This window comes from Microcaecilia unicolor, chromosome 3 (genome assembly GCF_901765095.1).
Source record: "Microcaecilia unicolor chromosome 3, aMicUni1.1, whole genome shotgun sequence".
In the NCBI taxonomy this organism is placed as follows: domain Eukaryota; kingdom Metazoa; phylum Chordata; class Amphibia; order Gymnophiona; family Siphonopidae; genus Microcaecilia; species Microcaecilia unicolor.
In genome coordinates, this window is record NC_044033.1 from 34832589 (window position 1) to 34846748 (window position 14160).

General features: G+C 45.0%; 1 protein-coding gene across 2 annotated transcripts in view; it reads right to left on the minus strand.

Moving 5' to 3' along the window:
- The window catches only part of FBXO11 (F-box protein 11), a 263583-nt gene that overhangs the window by 112928 nt on the left and 136495 nt on the right, over nucleotides 1-14160 (minus strand). For both annotated transcript variants that reach the window (XM_030195827.1, XM_030195826.1), the window contains exons 5-9: nucleotides 11175-11304; nucleotides 2805-2888; nucleotides 2316-2448; nucleotides 1788-1894; nucleotides 1589-1700 (exon numbers count right to left, since the gene is read on the minus strand). In XM_030195827.1, coding sequence (XP_030051687.1) covers nucleotides 1589-1700; nucleotides 1788-1894; nucleotides 2316-2448; nucleotides 2805-2888; nucleotides 11175-11304 — 566 coding nt within the window. The remainder of the gene's footprint in view (nucleotides 1-1588; nucleotides 1701-1787; nucleotides 1895-2315; nucleotides 2449-2804; nucleotides 2889-11174; nucleotides 11305-14160) is intronic.

The following is a 14160-nucleotide window of genomic DNA, read 5'->3' on the forward strand; positions in this document are numbered from 1 at the left end:
TAAGTACTCTTTTGGGTTTTTTTGTTATTTTTTTTTTTTTAATTGGCAGTATTCTACCAAAGACCTCACAAAAGACCAGAGGAGAAGGAACCCCTTTTCCTCATCTACGGCCTATCTCCTGACTGGTACTACACAAACTTACCATCTCCACCTGCTGGAGACTAAAACAGACTGACTCTAGAGGGACTGCACAACCCACTTATGGATAACTTAGAAGTCAGTATTTCTCAGTCTCCACCTGCTGGTACATATATATAACCCATTTGTCTGTGCCGGTCTGGCGGTGTGCTATGGAAATGCCAACACACTTTAATCTGAAAGCACAGAAAATTATGCCTCCCTCTCCCCTCCCCCCCACCACCATCAAACAAACAAAAATCACACACAACTCCTTATGGTATGAAACTTTAAACATGTGAAAGAATGAAAGTTATTTTAAGCATGCACAATGCAGCAAAAATAATATTTTTATGACAAAGCTTGCATATTTTAATATTGCTATCCTGTCAAACCACAGAATCAATATCCTATATAATAATTTGCACCTCCAACGTTCTACGTCTGGATGCCTGGGTTCGTAACAAAATTCCCATTGGTCCGCCCTCGCGTCGGAATGTGATGACATCAGAGGGCGGATCAATGAGAGGGAAGGGAAACCAGCACCAGCCAGCACAGAACGTTGGAGGTGAGGATTCAATTGCGGGAGAATCGCCCCCCCCCCCCCTCCCTCCCCCCTGTCCTCCAAGTTCCAGGCCCCCCCTCTCCTCCGAGTTCCAGGCCCGCCCCCCTCCCTCCCTCTCCTCCGAGTTCCATGCCCCCCTCTCCTCCCTCCCTCTCTCTCTCTCCCCGAGTGGCAGCCCAACCTGCGTTGTCCGCCCTCTTCTCCCAATCCTCCACCTGCCCCTCGCCTCCACCTGGAATTCTTACCTCAGGGTCCGCCAGCAGCAGTAAAAGACAAGCCTCCGGAAACAGGAAATGAGGGCGGGACCAGAGGCAGAGCTGAGACAGAAGGGAAGGCAGGCGGAAGAGCTGTGCCTGCTCACCTTTTACTGCTGCCGACGGACCCCGAGGTAAGAATTTTTAAATTCAGGCCGGCATGCAGGAAGGCGAGGGGCAGGCAGAGGACTGGGAGAAGAGGGCGGGCAACGCAGATCGGGCTGCCACTCGGAGGGGGGGAGAGAGAGAGAGGGAGGGAGGCGCGGGGGTCTGGAACTCGGATAAGAGAGGGAGGGAGGGGTTAAGAGAGAGGGAGGGGAGGAGAGGGAGGGGGGCCTGGAACTCGGAAGGAAGGGGGGTCTGGAACTCAGAGGGGAGGTGAGAGAGGGAGGGAGGCGCGGGGGTCTGCAACTCAAAGGAGAGGAGGGCATGGAACTCGGGAGGGGGGGGAGAGGAGGAGAGGGGGATAAGCTGGAACTCTGAGGATAACCTTGCTAGCGCCCGTTTCATTTATGTCAGAAACGGGCATGTTTTACTAGTTGTTATATATTTTGATGTAAGATTATATATCAAGCCTAATAAACCATAAACCATTGGGTTACTGTAATTCTATACCTGAGAGTATTAAGATTAAATTGGAGAAGATACTAACCTGTGCAAGTACTGCGAATAATACAATGATCTATTATAGGACTGCAGTTTACTGTGATCTCTAAGCAGTGGTGTGCATTATGGTGCTGAGCAGATTTATCATCAGGATTGAACTGAAGGAAAAAAAATGAATAGTTTGCTAGCACAAAGCATTACAACCATATGCTTAAATCAAAGACAGCACAGCTCAGATCTCTTACCCTGATGGTCATATATCCAACATAAGCATCTTCTGAGCCCTCCATAAAAACAAAGGTAGAATCTCTAGTGTTTTCAATTATGACTTTATCAGCTACTTTTCCAGGTGCTGTAAACAAACAATTTTAATATTATTACAAAATGTATAAAGTCTCTTCATAGCAGCAGCAGCAATAGGAAAGAAAAATCAAACATATTAAAACGTTATATACCTCAAATCTTAACCAAACATGTACATTAAGTAATAGTTCCTTAACTATGAACAAAAACGCACACCAATAAGTGTCAATGACGCACATTACACAATTTTTATGTTCTTGCACATTAATCTCTGCTGCCTTGTGTTGGAAAAAGGAAGTTTCATATGAGACAATTCAATAATTTGTTTCCCAAATAAAGCACTTCTATCTTCACATATTAAGTTACAGTATCAAATAATTTAGATCACTGAATTTTTTAATCAAATCTACATCTGTAAACCTAAAGATAAAATACAAATTCTGATAAAAGATTATTTGCAAATCAAGTACCTGCACCAATCATGGTGATGGGGGATTCAATGTATATCCATTCATCCGTGTAAATACCAGAATGGACAAAGATAAGTCCATCAAAATGAGCTTCTTGGACTCCTCCCAAAGCATCCTCAATAGTGTCATAATACTACAGTAGAATGAAAAACAATATCTTACTGTGAAACATCCTTGTGTAACATCTAACACTAAAATACATACATGCAACACTGATTAAGCATAAGTCATCAATTTGTAAAGCATTGCTTTCTTTTCTTTATTTGTACATTTAAGTATACACATTCTACCACCATGACAAGATCCGTAATTACTAGTTACACTGTGTATATATTACATGCCTCACTTCTAGAGTCACACAAGAAATTTTCAAAATATAGGACATCTATCCACCACTTATAAAAACATGTCCATTTATTTGGTTCAGACATATTTCCTGTAAGCAGCTTTGAGATATGTTTCATACGCAATGTACATTCAAGAACTTACCAACATATTTTCTCTTCCTTTGTACCTTGCAGGGCTACTGTAGAAATGTTCTGCAAACCCTGGTTTCACATGTGCTCCTTTGTACTAAAATATAAAACAAGGTATATTTTAATGTATATATTTGAAATCCTGATTGTTTTCTGAAACAACAACTGAATTACGAGTTTTGGAGTCTACCTACGAGCAAACATAGAGGGTATCCCAAGTAATCTTCCAAGAAGGAAAGCAGTAGGAAACTACTTAAATACAAATCAACCTAAGCATCCAGTTTTTCCTACATAAGCACACAACTGTAGAACGCACTACCAAAAGCCTTGAAAACGACATACAACCACCTAAGCTTCCGGAAAACACTAAAAACTTACCACATGAATTTTATCTTACCATAACATCACCCTGTATTTGTTCACACCAGAGTCTGCAAACGCCTCTCTGGTACTATGTAAGCCACATTGAGCCTACTAATAGGTGGGAAAATATGGGATACAAATGTAACAAATAAAGACAACGCTGCTTTGGGGGGGGGAGAGGGGGGCCAAAACTCTAAGACCACATTCTGACATGCTATATGACAGACAGGCAAGTTTAAAAAGGACAAGGCAGGGAAGAGGAGGGAGAGCTAGACAGCCTGTCTGCAGTTTGGTGTTATGTCTCTTCCTAACAAGGTGATAACAAAGGACTACAAGAATCCCACTAGAAGAGCTGAGAGCCCCATAAGAATCACTGAACTGTTTTCAATTCACTGGAGCAGACCCATAGCTTCAAGACCTGCCAACTCACAAAACTGAGGCCCTGATGCTCAGAAGTAGACGCGGGCGACAGAGGCAATTAGCGCCAGACTAGAGCCCACATTTGCTAGTGCCAGATGCTTAGAGGCCCTTACCGCCAGAAACAACTACTTGCCCACTGTCACGCAAGTAGCATGCTCAGAGAACAGAACGAGGAAGAAGGGTGCCCGTATCGCTGCAAAACTTACACCAGCTCAAGCTGGTGTTAGGGTGTCCAGCAGTCCTTATTCTATTAAAAAAAAAAAAAAAGAAGCAAGCCCAGCCTGGCCCCAGTAGACCCCCAAGACCTCCCCCCTCCCCCCCCAAATATCAACTCTTGAGTGCATGTGCCTAATCTTCAACACTATGAGTGTGCTGTATTTGCATCTCATTAGCATTGAGCATTAGGGAGATTTTCTTCAGCACTGTTCCAGCGCTATTTCTCCAGCACTGTTCAGTACAGCACCAGAGTTTTGAGCATCTGGGCCTGAGATCTGGAGGGGAAAGCTAGCCTTTGCCCAATACAGACAGGAGCTACCAGATTAAAAGTACAGTTGGACACAACCATATTTTCCATTTGTTTCTCCCAGCTGGGGAAGTTTTTCCTTTGGATGAAGCACCCTGCTTTAAGTGTAGCTTGCACTGCCTATGAAACTAACTGCATAAGCCATTTTCTATTAAAATGACAGATACCACCCCCTTGATCAAGGAGAATCAGTAAAGCCAAAATCCTGACAAATTAGGGTAACTACAGCCTACGGTTACAGAGCAGTCTAGTGTGGGGTTCCTTAAGGTCTAATTCTTCCTAATGGTCCTTGATTATTTGAGATACAGGGGTGCTGTTTCAATATCACATTTTCAACAGTGAAAACCAGGCAAGCTCTGCAGGACTTCGGGGAACCTGCCTGTCCCTAGAGATTAAAAAGATGATATTGAAGAATCATCCTCCACTGGCAGAAATATGGTTGGAGGACACTCACATTGCCTAAAGGGAACATTGGACCCAATAATAAAATTGAACAGCGTCTCTTAAAAAAAAAAAAAAAAAAAGAACATTCAGCAAACCTGCACAAATCACTAAGCAAGTTACAAAAGACAGTGAGTAAACATTTTCTTATCCACCCATGTTCCAATATCATCATACTGGGTTTCGTTTCTATCTAAGCCACATTGATCCAATGACTGTTCCCTAATGATTGCTTTAAATTGGAGGTTCTCAACCCAGCCCTCAAGACACACCTAGCCAGTCAGGTTTTCAGGATAGCCACAATAAATATGCATGAACTACCTCCACCCCATGCAAATCTCTCTCATACATATTCATTGTGAATATCCTGAAAACCTGATTGGCTAGGTGTGTCCAGAGAACTGGGTTTGAGAACCCCCGCTTTAGATCTTTGTATCAAGTCCATTTGCTGACCAATGTTCTGCCCTAGGTGTACTCCCCCCCCCCCCCCCCCCCCCCATGATCTCTCTCTTTAGATAATACTAACATATTTAATACCCTATGAATTATATCCTACTCTTTCTACAGCAAGCATATGTTAAAGTAATACCCTTGTCCTTCTGCATAATTAATTGCTAGACTCTTTCAGGCTCTGGCAGTACAGCGAAGATACTTTCCTGTAGCAAGTATTCTCCGGGGACAGCAGGCCTTATTATTCTCACAAGTGGGATAACAGGACCCGAACTGTCCAGTTCGGAGCTTATTCCAAGCTTGAAAGAGCTTTGTGGAGCGAGAGTCATGCTCCAGTGCGCATGGAAAAGTGGTTTCCTACACACTGCGAGAGCACGGTACCCGCAGTACAATACTATAGCATAATAAAAAAATAAAACAGGAGACAACTGCAAGGTGAAGTGGGAGGGTTTGTGAGAACGTAAGGTTTGCTGTCCTCAGAAAATACCTACTACAGGTACATATCTTCACTTTCTCCAAGGACAAGCAGGCCATAAATTCTCTCAAATGGGGAATCCATAGCTACCAGACTCGCAGAAAACAACCACCATAGGTCACCTGGGCATAGCAACAGTGAGGAAACAATACACATCAATCTGAAACTATATACAAACTATGTGAGAGTAAAGCCTGAAACAGATCAAAACATGCCTAGGAGGGCGGAGTTGGATTCCAGACCTCAAATAGATTCTGCAGTACTGTTTGTCCAAACCAACTGTCACATCGGGTGTCCTACTCAAAGCAGTAATGAGATATGAATGTATGGACTGAAGACCAAATTGCAGCCTTGCAAATTTCTTCAACGGAGGTTGACCACAAGTGGGCTACTGACGCAGCCATGGCTCAGACATTGTGAGCATTGACAATCTTACAGGGTCAGCCCAGCCTGGGAATAAGTGAAAAATTGCAATCTGCCAGCCAATTACAGATTTTGCATTTCCCGATGGCAAACCCATTCTGTTGGGATCAAAAGAAACAAAAAGTTCGGCGGACTGTCTTTGGGGATTAGTCCGCTCCAAATGAAAGGCCAATGTTCACTTGCAGTCCAAGGCGTACAAAGAGCTCTCACCAAGGATGGGCATGAGGATGGGGAAAGAATGTTGGCAAGACAATCGACTGATTCAGATGAAACTCTAACACAACCATAGGCAGGAACTTAAGGTGCATGCAGAGTGATTAAACTTTGTGTAAGGTGCATCCATCACTAAGGACTGAAGCTCACCAACCCTGAGAGCTGAAGCAACAGCCATCAAGAAAATTACCTTCCACATCAAGTACTTCAGATGACAGGAATCCAGTGGTTCGAAAGGAGCTTTCATCAGCTGGGTGAGGAGAGTGTTGAGGTCCCATGACACAGGTAGAGGTTTGACAGGGGGCTTTGACAAAAGCAAACCTCTCATGAACAACCAACTAGAGGTTGTCCAGAGATGGGCTTACCCTCTACATGTTAAGCACTAATTGCACTGAGGTGAACTCTTATAGAGTTGGTCTAAGACCAAACTCAGAAAGGTGTAGAAGATATTCAAGAGGGTCTATGTAAGGCATGAACTAGGACCTAAAGCCTTGCCCTCACACCAGACGGCAAACTTCCTCCATTTGAAAAAAGAGAAATACCTCTTGGTGGAATCTTTCCTGAAAGCCAGCAAGACCCGGGAGACACCCTCAGGAAGAGACAGGGAAGCAAATTCTAGGCTCTCAACATCCAGGCCGTGAGGGCCAGTGACTGGCAGTTGGGATGTAGAAGAGATCCCTCGTTCTGAGTGTTGGAAAATACGCCAATCCCTATGGTTCTTCAGAGGATAACTCCAGAAGAAGAGGGAACCACATCTATTGAGGTCAGTAAGGGGTGATCATAGACCCACAGGCTCACTCGAGTTTCAGCAAAGTCTTCCCCATGAGGGGTATGGGAGGATACGCATACAGATGTCCTGCCCCTCCCCCCCCCCCCCCCCCCCCCCCAATGATGGAGGAAGGCATCAGACGCTGGTCTGTCGTGGGCCTGGAGCCTGGAACAGAACTGATGGACTTTATAACTGATCTAAGTGGCAAAGAGATCAACTGAGGGGGTGCCCACACTCAGAAGATCTCCCGGGCAACACCCATGTTGAGAGACCACTCATGTGGTTGCATGACCCTGCTCAGTCTGTCAGCCAGGCTGCTGAGTTTGCCCACCAGATAAGTGGTGCAGAGGTGATACTATGCTGTTGCGCCTAACTCCACATCCGAACCTCCTGACAGAGAGGCCATGATCCGGTGCCCCCCTGATTGTTTGTTTGATTGTCTGTTTGATTGAGTATAATTTGGTTAGACAGACGATCTCTGAAAGCCTTTAGAGCATGCCAGATAGCACAAAGCTCCATGAGATTGATCTGGAGATCTGTTTCCTGGGTGGAACAAGCACCTTGAGTGTGGAACCCACCTATATGAGCTCCCCACCCCAGGCAAGATGCACCCATCCTCAGCAATTTGGAATGGAAGTCCCAGAGTCAAATTGGAACCAATGGTCACCACAACAGAGCGAGCAAGCTCTGGAGGCACTCTCATGACATCTTCCAAACTCCCTGTGGCTTGGTACCAGTGAGAAGCCAGGGTCCACTTAACAGTTCTCATGTGAAGATGTGTCATGGGTATCACAAACTGTGGGCGCCATGTAGACCAACAACCTCAACATCTGCCAAGCCGTTATCTGCTGAGAGGATCAAATCCGAGAAGCCAGTGTGACTAGAGCGTCCGCTCTTGTCCCTGGGAGAAAGGCTCGAACCTTCTGTGTATCAAACAGGGCTCCTATGAATTTCAGTTGCTGGACAGGATGAAGATGGGACTTTGGGAAGTAGTACCCGAATAGTTCTCCACATGAATTCCCAAGCACCCTCCTTCGACATGTTCTTCACCAGCCAATTATCCAGATAAGGAAGCACAGACTCCCAGTCTGCATAGCAATGCTGCAACTACTGCTAGACATTTGGTAAAAACCCTGGAAGCTGACGCAAAGCCAAAAGGCAACACGCGGTACTGGAAGTGCTGTGTTCCCAGCTGAAATCATAGATACTTCCAGTGGGCTGGGAGTATCAGCATGTGAGTGTAAGCGTCCTTGAAGTTCAGAGAGCATTGCCAATCGTTTCCCTGAATCATGGGGAGAAGGATGTCCAGGGAAACCATACTGAACTTTTCTTTGACCAGGAATTTGTTCAGGGCTCTTAGGTCTAGGATAGAACACAACCCCCTGTCTTCTTTTGCACAAAGAAATACCTCTGCCCTTCCTCCTCTGGTGGAATGGGTTTGATCACATTGGCCTTCAGAAGTCCTCTGCAAGTACCTGCTCATGCTGAAAGCTGAAGTTATGAGCTCTCGTGGGCAATTTGGTAGTCTTTGTCGCCAATGCAGGGCGTAACTGAGATGGACTATTTGAAGAACCCACCGGTCAGAGGTTACAAGGGCCACCCTTTCGTGGAAAAACTTCAGCCTCCCCCCCGACCAGCAAGTCAACCAGTACAGTCACTGTTACTGTGGTTATGTTCTGTAGCAGCCAGTCAAAAGCTCGCCTCCTGCTTCAACTGGTGAGCTGCTGGGGCCTTAGGTGCACACTGTTGACAGGAATGAGCATGCTGGGGTTGAGCCTGCTGAAACAGGTCAGAGGAGGCAGCATATCTATATCTCTGCCTCAACTTGCCAAAATACCTCCTAGAGCAGAAGGCAGATGCTTAAGGTGCCCAAGCAGGAGAGAGAATGGATTGTATCAGTGTGTTTCTTGATTTGGTCAGCAACCTCCTCAACCTTCTCTCCAAAAAGATTATCCCCCCAGCATGGAGCATCCATCAACCTCTGCTGAACTGCCGGTTCCAAGTCATAGACATGAAGCCATGAGAGTCTGCACATCACTATACTTTGGGCAGAGATCCTGGATGCCACATCAAAAGTGTCATAGGCATCCCTGGATAAGAACTTACGATATGCCTTCTGCTGCTTGATCAACTGGCAAAGTGATTTGGCCTCTTTTCCAGAGGGAGAGCATCTGTCAAATCTAACAGCTTGTGCACTTAGTCCTGCAAGTATATGCTCATGAAGAGCTGGTAAGATTGAATATGTGATACAAGTATAGAGGCCAGAAACATCTTACGCCCAAAAGAGTTCAAGGTTCTTGCTTCCCTGCCTGGAGGCGCCAAGGCTTGGTCTCTAGAACTCTTGGCCCTTTTGTGGGCAGATTTAAATACTAGGGAATGATGAGGCAGCTGCGGCTTATCAAACCCCAAGGTACTCTGAATCCAGTATATGGTGTCTATCTTTATGGGGAGTACTGGGACAGACAGCAGGGACTCCCAATTCAACACAAGAACATCCTGCCAGATACTATGAAGTGGGACAATCACAGCCTCTCTAGGAAGGGACTCAGTCCAGGACCTCAAGCATCTTAGCCCTGGGCTCGTCCTCCACTTCTAAAGGAAATGAAATGGCAGCCGCCATTTCCTTAATAAAAGAGGGGTAGGAAAGGATCTCTGGGGGAGACTTTCTCTTTTCCTGTAGAGGGAGGAGTCAGATGGTATCCCATAAGACTCTTCCTCTGAGAAGTATCAAGGGTCACCATCTGACTTCCAAGAGCACTCCTCATCGGTGTCAGCTAAGACCTCCTGTGGAGAAGGCTGAGACCGAGCCTACCTTGACCTAGAGGAGCCATGTTCTCAAGATGGGCGCTGAGGAGTCAGCTCCTGCATCGCTCTGGCAAGGCTTCCTCCACCGACATCAAGCGAATGTCAACTTGGACGACACTTGCGTCGGAGGCCTCACCACAGGCTGAGGGCCAAGTAGGGTTGCAACTGGAGGCATGGTTGTGCAAGCACCCTCGACACCGATGCACTCTGTTGTATAAAGACAGCCAGCAGCCCAAGGAGCAAGGCCCAGATGCTATCATCGAGGGCCGACACCAAGAAAGGCTGGGGCATCGGCTCAGAGACATGCTGCAGAACTGCTGGGGTCAAAACAGGAGGCTGGACCTGGCTGCATGGAGACCTCCACACTGGCACCTCTTGTATGGAGGGGGAGCAGTCCAACCTAGCACCAACACTTCTCAGGTGACAAATCCCTCGGTGCCCTCAAGCTCCTGGCATCGTGAGTCGAGGGGGATTGATGCTAATGCTTCTTGGCCTTCGCTTTAAGCCGGTCATCAAGGCTCCTCGGTGCCAACGAGAGTGATGTTGAATCCTCCTTTTGCCTTGGGGTTAGGTCTGATACAAGTCGGTCCCAAGGGCCCTGCACAGCAGTTGGCATTGAGGCAGGTGGAGACCCACTCGATGCACAACTGCTCACAGTGTCAGCAGGTCTAGCAGTTGTGTGGACCGATGCTCCTGATGCAAGACACGATGCAGTCAATGACGACGCAGACGTTGAGGATTCGGACCAAGCTCCAAAAATCATCTCACTGAGTTTCTCTGGCCAACCGAGTCCTTTTCTTCATATGAAAACACAAGACAATGGGTGTCTGTACCAGAGATGGCCCTATTGCACCGGGAACACAGCGCTTAAAGCGACTGAGAACTTTCATGGACATGGAAGGAAAAACTTCCACGGCCAAATCAAACAATGGTGCCAAAAAGAAGGGCAAAGCACCCGAGAAAAAATAAAGGGGGACCAAAGCGAAGTCAAAGCCTAAACGCAGCCTAGTGGCATGGAAAAATAAAGGAAGCTTAAAAGCGGGGGATAAAAAAATCACTACAATAAATAAGGGAAGAGAAAAGGACAAAATCCGAACACAGGGAAAGCAGAAAAACACAGCGTAAAATGCAAAAAAAAGCAATCAAGCTCTTTCTCTAACCAGGCTCTGAGAAGCAGAGATAAAAATGGCACCTACTCCCCTCCACAGTAAAAAAAAAAAAAAAGAATAGCAGTTATCGCGCTCTCACGGCAGTCTAGAAGGAATGCACGTGCACAGTGAAGTATGACTTATGCTCCACAAATCCCTTTCAAGATTGGAATAAGCTCCAGACTGGGCAAGGCGGGTTGCATTACCCTACTTGTGAGTATTATGGCCTGCTTGTCCTCAGAGAATAAGCTGCTGTAAATGTAAAACATTTAAAATGAATTTAAAAAGTGTATTACATTGAGTAAACAAGTAAAACAAAATATTGCTTTGTTTCTCAAATCAAATATTCATACCAATTGTTGGAAACTCTCTTTCCAGGGATTCGGATGCTCATACTCTTCTGGATTGATTTGATAGAATTTGCCAGGTTCAGGATGCATCATGGGACGTGTATATTCAAATACTTCCATATATAATCGTTTCCTAAGGGAAATATGGGAGGAAAAAAAAACTACTATATCCTTACACGTGAATCTCTATTTCTAGCTAATCATTAGAAAGCAGAACTGGAACAGGAGAGCAAAAAACAAACTGCTTGTGCCATGGCTGTATCTGGTTTTGTAACACTGTCAAATAAAAATCTTGGGTTCCATGTTCAGAGTATTTTATCTATTTAAAACCACATATGGCAAAGTATTCATTTTTAGGTACATTTCACAATAGCAAGAGCACCTGATGCTGACAATCCATTCATCCAAACGGAAGCCAAAGGATGGACAGTGTATTAATTTAACTTCCACCTCTAACTTTTATAGTTAAAGGTGGAAGTTAAACATGAAATGTATTTTACCTACTAATTTCCTCCCTTAAGTCCTGCTAGACCAGTCCAGACAAGTAGGTTATGAAACTCAACAAGCAAATGAAGGCAAACACCACCGAGATTTCAGGCGACATCACCAGTAGACGTAGGGCAGCCCTGGAACACAGCAGTATACCACTGCCAAAGCAGACCTGAAAAACGCTAGCATATCGTGAGCAAACCTCAGAAAGTTAACCTTCACAAAAAGCAAAACAAAATCCTTTATCACTTCAAGGACCAACTGAGGGCCCATCCCAAACACTGGACATAACAAAGAATAACCTGAACCCCGGATAAACACCAGTAGAACCATTCATACACAGGACAAGATGGACTGAACTGCAAGAAATTGGGCAGTCCCTGAAAGACCCTGGACCAAAGAGGCAAAGGGAAAGTACCTCTACTGGCTGGAATCTTCAAAAATCAACCCAGAATCCCAGAAGAAATATATATATATATATATATATATATATATATATATATATATATATATATATATATATATATATATATAAGATACTGGACACCTGTCAGCCCCGACTTAAACCAGGATACCCAGAATCTCTAGCTCCAATTTCTCTCACCTTAGCCAAAGAACTTGCTAGTCTTGAAAGGTTGCCATGCAATATGAGGCCCACTAAATGAGGACCCCTCCACATACCCACTGTCATTGTACTCCAGGGTCCCAGATGTTGGCTCAGAATTCTCACTAAATGAAAATGGTGCCTTTCATGTGTGCTGCTTCTAGAACCTGTGAGGAAACTCCATCCCCAACCAACACTGCTACATCTACCAGAGTACCTAACGGCTATTAGCCCTTTCACACATCAGCGAAAGTAGCTGGCCTGCCTGGAGGCCAGAATGCTGGAGTGCTGGACAACTGGCTGGCTCTGGCCCTTGCCTAGACTTGGACCTACTGACTCTCCACCAGGATCAATGTCCCCATTTCAACCACTCCAGAGAACAAAACCCTTCCCAATCTACCACATTCACGTCTATAATACAAACAAATAGGACACGTAAATTCCCGATTCATTTCCTGCCGGAAATAACTTTGGAGTCATCAGCTCAGGCTTCTTCCAGCTCCCTAGAGAGAGAAAGAAAGCAAACCTCCTGGCTTTGAGCTAGTGGGCTAGGGAAACCACTCAGAGAGACACCTGTGAGACTAACACACAGTATCCAGCATTCTGTAGCACAGGACCCACAGATGGATCAGTCTCAAGCAAGACACAAAAGCAAGAGATCTGGACACAGGAGGAGGCCAAGAACCCCTCATGACCAAGGTCAAAAGACCCCGAGCTTCTCAGAAGACAAGAGTTCCGCCTACGCTCCAGAAACTAGAAGGGCTAAACCGATACCCCAGACAACGATCAGAGTAGGATTTCCCCATCAGCTGAACCTCGACTTATCACCCAACTCTCCTGTGCCAATCCAGTCTTAAACATCCAGAACTCTGAAATACTACCTCAACATCAACAAGTATTCAGGGTACTGAAGCTACCAGACAGGGAACCAAGATACTGAATTTTTAAGATATCCCTTGGAGGAAATGTCCACGTGAAAATGTGTGGGAACTACCAGAAAAGAGGCCTGTCATTCTGTCTGGGGAATCCAAGAACAGGTAGACTATCAGCCTTCTATTAGCCCAAAGCATATGGCTTAGCGCCCCCGCCTAACACGTCCCACAGGGTTACCCAGTAGCAGAAGGAAGTCTTCCCAGTAGAAGCCTACCTCCCTCCCAGGAGAAGACTGGCTTATTTATCGATTCTGTCAAGAAGCTAGGTTTCATTCATATTGCTCACTCCCCTACGCATCAGTTAAGGAATATTTTGGATGTTTTTTTGTATCTCAGACTTTAGACCAGGATTAAAAATCATTAACTACTGATCCAATATCTGGTCTGATCTTTTTAAATTTTTTATTCTCTTATTTTAGATATGTCTCTCAGTCAAAGAAAATCACAATGCAATAAGTTACATCATCAGTTAACTGATATTGATTTAAAAGCTGTAGTTCTGTCTCATTTACCATCTACTTTGAATTTTGATTTACAGAAAGATTTACAGAAAGGTGTCGATAATTGGTTTAATTGTGTCCTGAACTAAGTCATAGAAGCAAATGGGAACAAGAGTTGGGTGTGACCTATCTTAATGAGAAGTGGGATTCCATGTAACAGTCTTTAGCTAAAATTACGATAGCTTCCAATGTCAAAGAGAATAATGTAAAAATACTGTATCATTAGTATTTAACTCCAGATTGTCTTCGCCGCTGGTTCCCTCGGTCCTCTCCATTGTGTTGGAGGGATTGTGGAGTCAGGGGTATAATGGGACATATTTGGTTGTCCTGTCCGAAGGTGACAGTCTTTTGGAATATAATTCATTTTCAGATTAAATGGATTACTGGCTTTACAATTCCATGGGATCCACGAATTTATCTACTGAACCGGCACATTCCAGGATTGTGAAAATATCAAGGTATCT